This window comes from Littorina saxatilis, linkage group LG8, assembly GCF_037325665.1.
Source record: "Littorina saxatilis isolate snail1 linkage group LG8, US_GU_Lsax_2.0, whole genome shotgun sequence".
Classification (NCBI taxonomy): Eukaryota; Metazoa; Mollusca; class Gastropoda; order Littorinimorpha; family Littorinidae; genus Littorina; species Littorina saxatilis.
The window spans coordinates 29,975,329-29,990,297 of record NC_090252.1 but is presented as its reverse complement, the minus strand read 5'-3'; the positions used below and the strand labels follow the sequence as shown (position 1 = coordinate 29,990,297).

General features: G+C 42.7%; 1 protein-coding gene across 1 annotated transcript in view; it reads left to right on the top strand.

Moving 5' to 3' along the window:
* Positions 1 to 14,969, top strand: part of LOC138973266 (protein turtle homolog A-like) — a gene marked incomplete in the record, with an annotated part of 385,171 nt that overhangs the window by 224,823 nt on the left and 145,379 nt on the right. Inside the window, 1 exon segment of the mRNA XM_070345987.1 lies at positions 1,737 to 1,905. Within this exon segment, the coding sequence (XP_070202088.1) occupies positions 1,737 to 1,905 (169 nt within the window).

The window sequence follows — 14,969 nt, the reverse complement described above, 5'->3', positions numbered from 1 at the left end:
TACTGAACACCGTCGAAGTGACTCAGCAGAAGTGCAGTGTCATCTTCCGAGGGTAGCCTACCGCAGCGACCCGACATCCCCCCCCCTGGAGCGTCTGTAAAATCGACAAGTCTGGCAGCGGAACGAAATTCAGAGGTGGTTGGAGCAGCGAGTGCAGGGACGGGGCGGTGTGAGAGCACAACGGGACAAGGGAACAGGTGTAAACAAAAATAAAAAAAAATAAAAAAAAATAAAGACCCTATGTATATTACACAATTCATTTTAATCTGAACACATAATGCCTTTTACTTTTGAGATGGATGTATTTGCACCGTGACCGCAAAGATCCCAACAAAACAAGCGCCTATTCTTATAGACAGTGGCCTTTACGTACCGAAGTATGAACAGATGACCCTTTCTGTTTGTTGTCATCCCAGCGTATCTCTCTTCCATCACTACAAATATGAATCTGTCAGGAATCTGCGTGGTATTGCCTTTACAGAGTAGGTTTTCTCTGCTGGCACTGAATTGACTTTATCATCATGGATTGATGATTTGTCTTGTGGGTGTGTAGATTAAAAGGAGGAAGGAAAGAAGGGGAGAGGGGGGTTGGAGAGAAGGTGATTTGAGAGAGAGACAGTGCCAGAGAGAGAGAGGATGCATGTACAATGAAAAGAGACAGACATACAGAAAGACAGACAAGCAGACACGCGCGAACACTCACACGCATGCACGCGCGACAGACTAAGCTTCTAGAAAGATATAGGAGAATAGGAAAAAGAGGTTTTACTCTAAATCTAAGTCAATTTTGGGGGTACCCTTATTTGGGCGGCGATTACGTGACCTCTGTAAAAGAAATATTCGATCCGAAAAGTGTGCCAGAGAGCCAAGTTGAGGGCCTTTAATGGCATATAACGTTTGAATGAATTGACAAGGGAATCAATGCTTTAGTAGTGTTACGAAAATGGGTGCAATACTTTTTTGTCAGAGGTTTTGTTTCTTAAAATCTTGTTACAGACAGACAGACAGACAGACAGGCAGAGAAAAGCACAGACAGACAGGCAGGCAGAGAAAAGTACAGACAGACATATTTAGAATCAAACGACAAAGCTTGCGTTTCCTGCTTAAAATCCTCTGCTGCATAGAAATATCTCTTGCATAATATAAAACCAGCTGACCTAATTTTTTCGTGAGATTTAGAGGGGCTGGTTCATCTCAGCGCTGTCATCTGGAAGGGAGGTATCAAGAACAGTACGCCTTTGCATGGGAAATTCAATTGTCAATCTGCATATATAATTAGATAACGGGGTTTGGGACGCGAGATTAAAAAAGTAATAGCTGGCTGTTTCGACATGAAATGTGATTTGCTTGCATTTCTAGGAAGTTTCCCATGTTTCTGACTGTGTTTTTGTTTCATGATTAGGTCTGTTTGTCGTTCTCTGTCGGACGTTACAAACAACAACCAAGACTCTGAATCTAATTCTGACACTTCAATACGTCATCATTAGACTCGGACGCCGGTCCCGAACAACCAACTTGGTTGAAGGGGCATGGAAAAACAACAACCTTGACTCTGACGAAATAACTAGTAAGCCGGTTGTTTTCTTCTTCTAGCGACAGACATACCTCGACTACGTCACCATAAGTCTCTGACATCATTCTGACGTTATAACTAGTACGCGTTTTTTTTCTAGCATTATACATACCTCGACTACGTCATCATTAGACTGACGTCATATCTATGACGTGTGTTGCAGGTGAACCACGAGCAGTACCGCGGTCGGCTGTCCCTGGTGAACGGCGTGTCGCTCCAGATCCGTTACGTCAAGCCGGAGGACGAGGGGTGGTACGAGTGTGACCCCAACTTCATCAACCAGCGACAGGAGATCAGCGGGAACGGCACCTGGATTTACCTCACAGTGCACAGTGAGTCGAGATTTGGCTTTTGTTTCGCTTTTGTTGGGGATTGGGGGTTCGGGGTTGGGGGGGGGGGGGGGGAGTAGGGGGTGGGTATGTTTGTGTTTTGTATGGGTGGTTGGTTGGTTGTGTGTGAGTTTGTGTGTGTGCGTGTGTGTGTGGCCGTGTATGTGGGTGTGTGCGTGTATGTCCGAGTGTGTGGCCATGTGTTGCCGTGTTGGTAATGTTACCGGTGAGTTGGTTGGTACATGGTCAAGTTGTTGATGTTGTTTTATGGTGCTGTCATTGTGGTTTGGTTGTTTATATTAATTTTTGAATTTGTTTATGTTGTTTGGCTGTTCGGCTGGCTCTTTGGTTGAGTTTCATCGTCTTTGCCGGGCTGGTGAGCCGTTTGTGTGATTTCCTTCGTTCTGATCCTCGTATTCGCGACTTGAAGGGGGACAGGTCTCGTCCTCAAAAACCACCGTATTACTTGACGATCGCTGTCTTTGTACGTGGCTGGTTGATGGCGTTCACAAACAGGACCTACGATCAATCATTTCAAGGTGTTTACTTGTGTGATTATACTGACACCGTCCGAAGTTTAAGTTAGCAAATCTTAGTGTGCACTGGTTGTCTGCCGGGTTTCTGAATGTATGATATCAGCTTCGGTGCTTGCCTTGTTAACTTGGCTTGAGACCGGCTGATGATGTTTTTGTCACCTTTGATATTCACAGAAAGCGGATGAGGAGAAAAGCAACAAACAAGCAAGCAAACAAACAAACAGACAGACAGACAGACAGACAGACAGACAGACAGACAGACAGACAGGACAGACAGACAGACACATACGAAATGGGAGTGGGAAGGGTAGTTAGTTGTTGGGAACATCATATCTTTCAATATGTACGGCCATCTGGTTTATTGGTTCGTGTATATCTGGTTGACTACCCCAGACATGTTCACCTTCCTTATTGTCTTCGTGTTTCTAGTGTCCCGTTTTCTTTAGAAACCCAATTTCCTTTCTGGATTGCTTTTGCGTCTCATTTCATCCTTTTACTACCCTTTTGCCTCTGTTTTAAGATGCAGTAAAAATGTCTCCTTCGATTAGTTCCCGCGTGACAGCAGTTATATGTACGGATACCTCTGTGCGGACGGCGATTGGCCAAATCGCTCGCTCTTGCAACCAGTTTTTAGATCACGTTTATTGAGATGGGAGACACAGATCGTTCTCGCAAGTCTAAGTAATTGTCAAATGTTTGCAACGACTTTGGGTTGTTCGCAATTTTCTTAATGTCATGTCTTCCGTTCTTCTCGCATTTTCGTGTGGATTAGTTTTAACAAAGTGACGAATTATCTGGGAGTGAACTAGATCCGAAAGTCACGACCTGTTGTATATTTCGTTTTTCTTGCTGACTCGCAATAGATCACGTGTTTGCTCGCGTTGGCGAAGCGTATTTTGAACGTGAACTTTTAACTCTGACAACCTCTGACAGCTCTTCTCATGTTCAACTTAGCTTTGCTGCAAAAAAACGTGGATGCTGAACGCCGTTGCACGTACCCCCCCCCCCCCCCCCCCCTCAAGCAAATCCTAATTCTAGACGTATTACAGCTAGATGTCAAGTAGTTTGCTCTTCCAGTTAGCAAATCGATCAAGTGAGCGCTTTTAGCAAGTAAGCTGCTAGCTTATACTATTGTTATTTCTGTTTCGCATGTGACGCCCATGGGCTTTCCCGTTAATCTGCTGGACGATGACTTTTTGCTGACCCTTGCGGAGACCCGGAAGAAGGAAAGTAAGGGTGTTTTATTGCTGTACATTAGTCATTATGAGGTCGTAAACTTGTGGCTTTTTAACCAGCACTTTTTGCGTGAGTATTCGTCATCTGAGGAGAACAGCACATATTCCTTTATTCATCGGTTTATGTTATGACTCCACCAGAGTAATTGGCTGTCTTGTGGTTTTATTTCCACAGAAGTATCCAGTGAGGCAATTAACGATACACAGGCTGCTAATAGATATTATTCACAAATAACTCTGTCAGTGGGCGGGGATGTAGCTCAGTCGGTAGCGCGCTGGATTTGTATCCAGTTGGCCGCTGTCAGCGTGAGTTCGTCCCCACGTTCGGCGAGAGATTTATTTCTCAGAGTCCACTTTGTGTGCAGACTCTCCTCGGTGTCCGAACACCCCCGTGTGTACACGCAAGCACAAGACCAAGTGCGCACGAAAAAGATCCTGTAATCCATGTCAGAGTTCGGTGGGTTATAGAAACACGAAAATCCCCAGCATGCTTCCTCCGATAGCGGCGTATGGCTGCCTAAATGGCGGGGTAAAAACGGTCATACACGTAAAAGCCGTGGGAGTTTCAGCCCATGAACGAACAAACAAACAAACTCTGTCAGTTTTTCAATCCAAACTAGATAGACTGCTATTACTTTCCAAACCCAGGATCAAGAAAACAAGAGAGGTTAGTTGTTGGAATGTTTCGTTTTGTTCAAAATTGAACGTTCTTATAACTAACCTTGTTATTTCTTATCAGTGAATGTGTTTCGTTTTGTCAAAAATTGAACGATCCAAAATATAACAACTAACTGTTATTGTTATTTTATTTTTATTCTGTCGGTTTTTGTTTTGGCTGTACATGGCTGCATGCCTCACAAAACAGTCAGGGCAAATAATGCAACTGATAGCTGTGACCAGCAATAACGAGCGTCACAGTGAACGAAAAAAAGCTCCGGTGTTTTCTACAGGTTGACGACTGCAAGTGGTCTTACTGCTCCTTCAATATTGATTACCTGGATTAAGCCTTTTCTTTGTAGCACGTCTGTATTTGCAAGCAATTTGCTTTCTGTCTATCGTATTCACGTTCACGAACAAACGACATACAGAAAGCTTTGTATGCTACGTTTACCTGTGGGATTTCTTTCCGCCAGTACTGCGTTCTGCAGAAGTTCGTACTATTCAAGTACACGAAGACATGTAAAAGAAACATAAATTCGTTCTTCGTTCATGGGCGGAAACTCTAACGTTCACTCGTGTTTTTGCACGAGTGGGGTTTTACTTGTATGACCGTTTTTATCCTGCCATTCAGGCAGCCATACGCCGATTTCGGGGGACTATGAGATACAAGTTAAAGCTATTCACGCAGGTTCATGGTGACAACTAAAATAAGCATTTGCATCCCGCACATTGACTTTTCTTCTAAAAAGAGAGATACAAAGAGAGAGTTTTTTTTTGTTAGTTGACAAGTCAGCAGTTGGGCCTTGTTCAATTTCCCTCCCTCCCTGTCTGTCTGTCCGTCTGTTTCTCTCTCTCTCTCTCTGTCTCTCTCTCTGTCTCTCTCTCTCTCTCTATCTATCTCTCTCTGTCTCTCTCTCGCTCTCTATCTATCTCTCTCTGTCTCTCTCTCGCTCTCTATCTCTATCTCTCTCTCTCTCTCTCTCTCTCTCTCTCTCTCTCTCTCTCTCTCTCTCTTTCGCTCTCTCTTCTCACCTGCTGCCTCCGACTCTTTGAGCCACCACCCATGATGATATGTCTTAGCAACCAAAAGGACTTGATCTTCTACATAGATGGCGCTATTATCATGTAGCATTCTGGCCAAGTTACGTTTTTCCAAACAGTAAGGAAGTTTGGATTAGTAACACAGCTTGTAAATCTTGCGTAATTATATTACTTTTCCCTTTCTCTGATTTCTAGTTGCATGGCAGCTGTTTCTTTCGGATAGATATGTATGATAATGTCTGGTTTTCTTCGTCCCCACCCACTGTTGTTGGCCGTCTGTCTTCTAGTTGTCAATCTGCATACATTGTTCGGAGTTCTTTAACACTCCAGCTCGAAGTAAACTTCACAGATTCCTAGGGCTTTGGGAGGAATGTTTTAAAACGTTTTTCAATTAGATTCGCGATTTCCGATTGGTTGTCTGTCTGTCCGTCCGTCTGTTTTGCTTGTCTGTCTGTCCGTCTGTCTGTTTGTCTCTCTCTCTTCTCTCTCTCCTTCTCCCTCTCTCTCTCTCACTCTCTCTCTCTTTTTTCTCTCTCTCTCTTTTTCTCTCTCTCCCCCTCTCTCTCTCCCCTCCCCCCCCCTCTCTCTCTCTCTCTCTCTCTCCCCCTCTCTCACTCTCTCCTCTCTCTCTCTCTCTCTCTCTCTCTCTCTCTCTCTCTCTCTCTCTCTCTCTCTCTCTCTCTCTTCCCTCCCTACCCCATTTCTTGATGTAAGCACTGTTTATATATCCATAATCATCAACATTGCAGCCATAACTACGAGAAAATAAAACCCACCAGTTTTGTCAAACAAAATCTCAAACTTGTTTACTTTTCACTGAGAGGATATCATGTACATGATTGATGTAGTCGAACAGATAGATTACAGAAACACATGTGTGAGATGGGCAACTGTTGAACGCTGACGCACGGAACTCCTCAAGGGTATGTATGATATATTTTATGATGAACTATTACATTTGAAAACTGATATGATCAAGGCTGTCTATACATCATTGTTTTTTCACGGACAGAATGATATATGTTCTGTGTCTGTTGGTCCGCTTGAGGGCTTCAGGGTTCCGCTGTGAATATTTGTGTTTGCTTGTTTATCTGTTGTTTTCTCTCAAAACTCATAAATCTGCATGTCCGTCTCTACGTCTGTCCGTTTCTATCTCTTTTTCTGTTTGAAACTTATTAATCTCTCTCTTTCTCTCTCCCTCTCTCTCACTCTCTCTCTCTATGTCTGTCTGTCTCTCTCTCTCTCTCTCTCTCTCTCTCTCTCTCTCTCTGTATATATCTCTGTATATCTCTGTATATCTCTCTCTCACTCTCTCTCACTCTCTCTTTCTCTTTCTCTCTCTCTCTATGTCTGTGTCTCTCTCTCTCCCTCTCTCTGTCTGTCTCTGTATATCTCTCTCTCTCACTCTCTCTTTCTCTCTCTCGCTCTCTCTATGTCTGTCTCTCTCTCCCTCTCTCTGTCTGTCTCTCTGTATCTCTCTCTCTCTCTCTCTCTCTCTCTCACTCTCTCTCTCTTTCTCTTTCTCTCTCAAACTCAATGATATGTATTCCTGGTTATCTGTTTGTCTCGATCCGTCTGTCTGAGTGCATTTTTCACTCGCCCATTCCGTCTCTCTCTTTCTCTCTCAATCTCTCTCTCTACAATACAACAGACCTTTTGAAAACAATTCATCTGAAAGAAAGAACTATCCGCAATCTACACAAACAACTCGGGTAACGTTACTTCCAACTCCTTGTAAAGGAACATCTGAAATGCAACCATTGCAATGTTCCTTTCAAAAAACATTTTCATCACAACTTCCACCATCACCATCTCACCCATCGCCACCTTATCACTTTGTTTGTTTGTTTGTTTAACGCCAATTTTAAAGTCTCAGGTATGACCCGGCCGGGGTTCGAACCCACGACCTCCCGATCACGGGGCGGACGCCTTTCCACTAGGCCAACCGTGCCGGTCACCTTATCACTGGTGTAAAGAAAACGAACATACTATGAGACATATTCCTTCAATGTACCGCAATCCTCCATACATGCGGTACAACCCATATATTGACACACTAGAGGAATACCCGCTTCGCCGGGTAGCCGGCTTCGCCGGGATGAAATAGTTAGAGCCGTACGCCGTACGAGAGAGATATACAAATTCATCTGAAAGAAAGAACTATCCGCAATCTACACAAACAACTCGGGTAACGTTACTTCCAACTCCTTGTAAAGGAACATCTGAAATGCAACCATTGCAATGTTCCTTTCAAAAAACATTTTCATCACAACTTCCACCATCACCATCTCACCCATCGCCACCTTATCACTTTGTTTGTTTGTTTGTTTAACGCCCAGCCGACCACGAAGGGCCATATCAGGGCGGTGCTGCTTTGACATATAACGTGCGCCACACACAAGACAGAAGTCGCAGCACAGGCTTCATGTCTCACCCAGTCACATTATTCTGACACCGGACCAACCAGTCCTAGCACTAACCCCATAATGCCAGACGCCAGGCGGAGCAGCCACTAGATTGCCAATTTTAAAGTCTTAGGTATGACCCGGCCGGGGTTCGAACCCACGACCTCCCGATCACGGGGCGGACGCCTTTCCACTAGGCCAACCGTGCCGGTCACCTTATCACTGGTGTAAAGAAAACGAACATACTATGAGACATAAATCGATTCCTTCAATGTACCGCAATCCTCTATACATGCGGTAGAACACATATATTGACACACTAGAGGAATACCCGCTTCGCCGGGTAGCCGGCTTCGCCGGGATGAAATAGTTAGAGCCGTACGCCGGCTTTGCCGGATCCGAACAATGGACCCGCCAAGCTTAGGTCCCTCCCAGATTCGTGGAATGGGAACAGCACGAAAATGATTCGCCGGGTAGCCGGCTTCGCCGGGATGAAATAGTTAGAGCCGTACGCCGGCTTTGCCGGGTCCGAATAATGGACCCGCCAAGCTTAGGTCCCTCCCAGATTCGTGGAATGGGAACAGCACGAAAATGATTCAGTGGCCATAATGCCATTCCTGACCATATCGAGTCCCATCCTTGTCGACGAATGTAACCGTGTTAATCACCTTTGGAGGCGAACTCCACTCAAACAGGTTTGAGCAATTTAGAGCTTATCTCTAAGCCCTTTTGAACTGTTCTGGCTTCTCAAAGGAAGGCCAGTACATACAAATACACAAAAGCCGCCAGACCACATCGCAAACAGAACTGAACAATCCACAGGTGTTGCCCACATAGAGAGAGAGACACACACACACACACACACACAAACACAGAGAAGCCGTATATATAGAGAGATAGATGACAGTGTATTTTTCGCGTGGCTATAAATTGATTCGACCTTTGCACTTTTACAGTGAGGATAATTTACGGGTCCAATTTACGTTCTGGACACTGCGGTGACCTTCTAAAAATAGTAACAGAACGCCGGGAATATCCGAAGATGCCCCCTCGTGCACCATACGAAGGAAGGGAGGTAAACGCTGAAAACCTGGAGAAGATAAGGAAGAGTTACTTGTAATGGTGAAATGAACACAAAAACCAAAATCGGTTCAGCGCTGCGCGCTGAGAGCACGTGTTGAAATATCTCATCGATGATATTGTGTCCGGGGTGTAGCTGAATACGGTGTCCAAATTTGAAAAAGATCCACCGAGAACTTTGGCGTTGTGATGTGGTGTAGCGGCTTTGGTGTGTCGGTATGGGGGCCCGGGTAGCTGAGGTGGAACCAAAATCGGTTCAGCGCTGCGCGCTGAGAGCACGTGTTGAAATATCTCATCGATCAGGTTGTGTCCGGGGTCTCTGTGAATAAGCCCACCAAATTTGAAGCAGATCCATCGAGAACTTTGGCCGTGCATCGCGAAGACACAGACAGACACACAGACACACAGACACAAGTCGTATATATATATAGATGTTTTCTTGGGCAAAAACCTATGTACTATCCCTACATCAGCATGCAACAAGGTCAACATGTGTTTGAAACTCTAGTTTGAATATTTGTTGCTCACGGCCAATCTTCTAACGGATTTTTGTATTATCGACATATAACTTAACTAAAATTCAGTTATTGAAATTCTTTGAGAGAAGAAAAAGGACTTCATCACCACTCAAAGCTATTTCATATTGTGACATTGTTAACTAAACTAAAATTCAGTGATTGCAATTCTTTGAGAGAAGAAAAGGGACTTCATCATCAACTCAAAGCTATTGCATATTGTGACATTGTTAACCTAACTAAAATTCAGTGATTGCAATTCTTTGAGAGAAGAAAAAGGACTTCATCACCAACTCAAAGCTATTGCATATTGTGACATTGTTGTTTACAACATTAATTAATCTGTTATATTGAATCTAGAATTGTGTTTATGAACTATATTTGTTTATATTTCATTTGTACACATTTCAGCTTCATCCATATTCCATCATCGTACATTTTTGTTTGGTTTTTAAACTAATCTTGGCATCTTCAAATAATAATTGTCAAAATCATTGGCTTCTCAAAGAAGGACTCCATATCGGCCATTTAAACATTAACCATGCATATAACAAAATAACAGACATATTATCTTTACTTTCTAACAACGGTAACAACTTTCATATTTTTGGCTTTACGGAATCTCGACTATCTAACATCATACCTGATTCAAATATTTCCATTTCAGGTTATAATACATTACGAAGAGATTCTACAAAACACTTAGAAACTGGCTTGTTAGTTTATATTAACAAATCAATAATTTACAAGCGTCTTCAACATCTTGAAACACCTGGTGTAGAATGCATTTGGTTAGAAATAAGATTAAAAAGATCAGCACCAATCATTGTTGGTTTTTGCTACCGAAATCCAGCAGAAAAGGTTCACTGGTATGATGAATTCATGGATATGATGGATACAGTTTCAAATGAATCAAAAGAAATAATTCTTCTAGGAGATTTTAATATTGATCTTCTGAAACAAAATAAAACTTGGTTGGACACTATTAATTTATTAAATATACATCAAATGATCCAAAATCCAACTAAAGTTACTCCCAATTCTAAAACACTCATATTTATGTTTCTGAAAAACGTCATATCAAAGAAACATATGTACCCTTTTTTTCTGCCAGTGACTACTTTCCCATTTGTATCACTTGGTCTCGTAAAGGGGTTAAAATTCCAAAGGTTGGTCACAAAACTATTACATATCGTTCATTCTCTCATTTCAGTGAAAGTGCATTTCTTTCTGATCTCAAAAACAGCCCACTTTCAAATACTTACAATTTTACAAATCCTGACGAAGCTTTAGAGGTTTGGACATCTATTTTCATTATCATTTACAACAAACATGCACCATTGAAAACACATCGAGTAAAGCAGACAGAAAAACCCAAATGGATCGACCAAGACATAGAAAATGCTGCAAATTACCGTGACTTCTTAAAAAAAAACATGGTACCCACGAAGAGTACACACAACAAAGAAATAAAGTAAATTCCTTGAAACGAAAACGTAAACAACAATATTTTTAACATCTCATTACATCTAAACAAGATTCAAAATCTATTTGGAAAGCAATTAACCAACTCACAAACAAAGAAACTTCAACAAAATCTTCCCAAATAATTGACATTTCTGCAGATGACCATTTTTCAAAAATTGCTGATAAAGTAATTTCTTGTGATCGGACACAGTCAAATAATTTAGAACATTTAAAGGAATACTGCAATTCAAAACATATACATTTTCAGCATACACTGCCACCAATGACTATACTGAATGTTTACTCTCATCTTCAGCATCTAAAACAAACCGGAACACGTGACATAGATGGTCTGGATGCAAACATTATAAAAATGGCAGCTCCAATTATCACAGATACATTGACATTTATCTATAACCTTTGTATTGACAAAAGCTATTTTCCTAAACAATTCAAACAGGCTAAAGTGATTCCTCTCTTTAAATCAGGAGATACTACAAATCCTTCAAATTATAGACCAATATCAATTCTATCAATCCTTTCGAAGCCTCTTGAAAAACATATCAATAAACACATCCTTTCTCACTTTGAGAACAATAAATTGATCCATGATAATCAATCAGGTTTTAGGCAAAAACACTCATGTCAAACAGCGCTTATTAGTTTAGTAGACCAATGGCTGACAAACATTAATAATAATCAGTTCTGTGCTGCTCTATTTGTTGACTTTGCTAAAGCTTTTGACCTAATTGACCAGAAACTCCTTATCAAAAAGCTTGAGATTTATGGAATTGCAACAGATTCCATTAACATGTTAACATCTTTCCTGTCAGACAGACAGCAAAGTACTTATCTGAAACAATCATACTCTTGTAAGCAAACAGGAAGGTTTGGAGTACCACAAGGTTCTATTCTTGGTCCATTACTATTTTCTATATATATATATATAAACGTCCTGCCTCTATTTGTAAAATGCATGTGTGAACTATTTGCAGATGATACTACAATTCATTCTAGTCACCAAGATCTTATTAAACTAGCAAATATCCTCCAAGAAAACATTGATCGATTACTTGAATGGTCAGAACTAAACCATATGTCACTGAATCCAAATAAAACTAAATGCATGCTACTTACCACGAGGCAAAAAAGACAAAATCTAACATCTGGATATCCGACATTGCTAATACGAAATCAAGATGTTATCGAAGTTGATAGCCATAAAGTCTTGGGAATAACTATTGACAATAACCTGTCTTGGTCAAAACATGTAGATACACTTTGTAAAAACACTTTTTATACCTTGAAGCACAAGAAAACTGGTTTTTTCAGGCACATTTTCAGTCAGCTATTGACTTTGCTTCCACAGTGTGGGACTCTGCAAGTGCAAATACTTTGAAACACTTGGGCAGTTTAATTATTTTAAAAAATACATCTCTTTCCATGACTGATTATAAACGATTGCAAATTCTTCCTATCAAAGATAGATTTGCATATAACCGTGGCAAAGGTGTGATGATGTATAGAATTATGTCAGGGAATGCACCTACACTCATTGCCTCAAATTTCAAAATAAATCATTATAGAAAATGTAACAAATTAATTACCCTGTACAAGTCGAGTCTATCATATTCTGGAGCAAGTATGTGGAACGCCATTCCAAAACCTATGAGACATATTATCAAGCAGCTGGCAAAATATAACTGTACTCTCTGATTATTTGTTTGTTTGTTTGCTTAACGCCCAGCCGACCACGAAGGGCCATATCAGGGCGGTGCTGCTTTGACATATAACGTGCGCCACACACAAGACAGAAGTCGCAGCACAGGCTTCATGTCTCACCCAGTCACATTATTCTGACACCGGACCAACCAGTCCTAGCACTAACCCCATAATGCCAGACGCCAGGCGGAGCAGCCACTAGATTGCCAATTTTAAAGTCTTAGGTATGACCCGGCCGGGGTTCGAACCCACGACCTCCCGATCACGGGGCGGACGCCTTACCAGTAGGCCAACCGTGCCGGTCTGATTATATTGAAAAAAACATTATATATAATTCATGAAGGATTATTTTTTTTATTTTTTATACAAACACATATTTCTCTGTTATATATAATTTTCAAGCATTGCTAAAGAATCCTAATGCATCTTAAAATGTATTATTGGTTGCTTGACATGTTAATTATGGTAAATATGTCATTTGTACTATAGTTACACTTAACTTTTATTTCTTCTTGTTTGTTACCCCTCAATGGGCGAGGGCCGGATGAAAAAAAAAAAGCATATATACATTGCTTATTCTGTCACCCTCGTAAAATAAATTTCAATTCAATTCAATTCAATTCAATTAAATTCAATTCTCTCCCTCCCCCCCCCCCCCCTTTCTCTCTCGTTCTCTCTCTCTGCCACCCCCACCCCCCCCCCCCCCCCACTCGTACCCACCAGCGCCGTTCAAGGTCATTAATCTGTCTGGCTGTTCTTTTATACAACTCCTAACTCCAGACATCATAGCACCAGAGGTTGATTTCGGCGATGCATTCTAATACATTGATCACCGGAAACATGGCTGTCAGACTTACAATGGCAACGCTGACTGCACACAGTCACCCGCTGATGCACGGTCGCCTCGACGTTGTAGAAACCCACAGTGAACTCGGAAAATGTCATAGAGATATGATAAGGTACATCCCTAAATGTCTCCCATATAGTACGGAGTGATCTGGATGTGTGTGTGTGTGTGTGTGTGTGTGTGTGTGTGTGCGTGTGTGTGCGTGTGTTTGTGTGTGTTACAGAGTGATCTGGATGTGTGTGTGTGTGTGTGTGTGTGTGTGTGTGTGTGTGTGTGTGTGTGTGTGTCCATCCGTCTGTCTCTCTCTATGTGTCGCTTTCTGTCGGTCGGTCTCTCTCGCTGTCTGTCTTTCTGTTTTTCACTCCTCTCTCTCTTTCTCTCCATCCCCCCTCCTCCGCCCCCGCCCCTCTTCTCACCAGTTTTGAAAAGACGATATGAATGATGAGGTCAAAGAACACATTGATCGCACGACCCCTCACAAAGCAACCCGATGTCTGCACACAGTCACACACAGATGCACGGGCAGCCCGGCGTCCCACATTCTCAAAGCACCATGTCTTCCACACACCCCTCACTCCTCAAACACTGGAACTCTGTGTGTGCCCTTCTTGTGCGCCTGGTCGAGAGTCGTTTCAAGATCGGGCGGGGTGGGGTGGGTGGTTGATCGCGACTCGTTGTAAGATCGGACGGGGTGGGGTGGGTGATTGATCGAGAGTCGTTTCAAGGTTGGGCGGGGCGGGGTGTGGTTGATGGTTGATCGAGAGTCGTTTCAAGGTTGGGCGGGGCGGGGTGTGGTTGATGGTTGATCGAGAGTCGTTTCAAGGTTGGGCGGGGCGGGGTGGGGTGGGTGATTGATCGAGAGTCGTTTCAAAGTTGGGCGGGGCGGGGTGTGGTTGATGGTTGATCGAGAGTCGTTTCAAGATCGGTCGGGGTGAGATGTGGTGGGGTATTGTTTTTAATTTGTTTTAAGATCTTTCTCCGTGTGGGTTTTGCCTGGTCGAGAGTCGTTTTAAGGTCGGGTGGGGTGGGGTGGTTCGGTTTTTGAGATCTTGCTCTGTGTGGGTCTTGCCTGGTTGAGAGTCGCTTTAAGGTCGGAGGGGCGAGGTGGGGTGGGGTGGGGTGGTTCGTTTTTGGAGATCCTCTGCTTGGGTCTTGCCTGGTCGTTGGAGCTGCAGAAGTGGAGTGGATACGACGGGAGGACAGTTTGGGTGCGTGTAAATAGTGGCATCATTTGGAAGTTTTTCGTGTTTGCTTTTTTTGGGGGGGAGGGTTTGGTGCAGCCTGCATTTTCATTTCTTTCAAGCACGGTCTGGGGATAGGCATTGGAATCAGATGTTGGTGCATGGGGGTAGAGTCTTTGCAGTGCTGAGGGCATAAACAGTACAGACTACATGTGTTTAAACATTGCGGTTTTTTTCTCTTCAAATACGATCTGGACTGAGGAGCTGGAAAATAGCTTTTGGTGTTTAGGGTTGCAGTGGTTTGAATTATACATGTACGCTGCAGACTGCTGACACTGCTATGCGTTTGGAGTAGTTGTTTTTGTGATGCATTTTGTT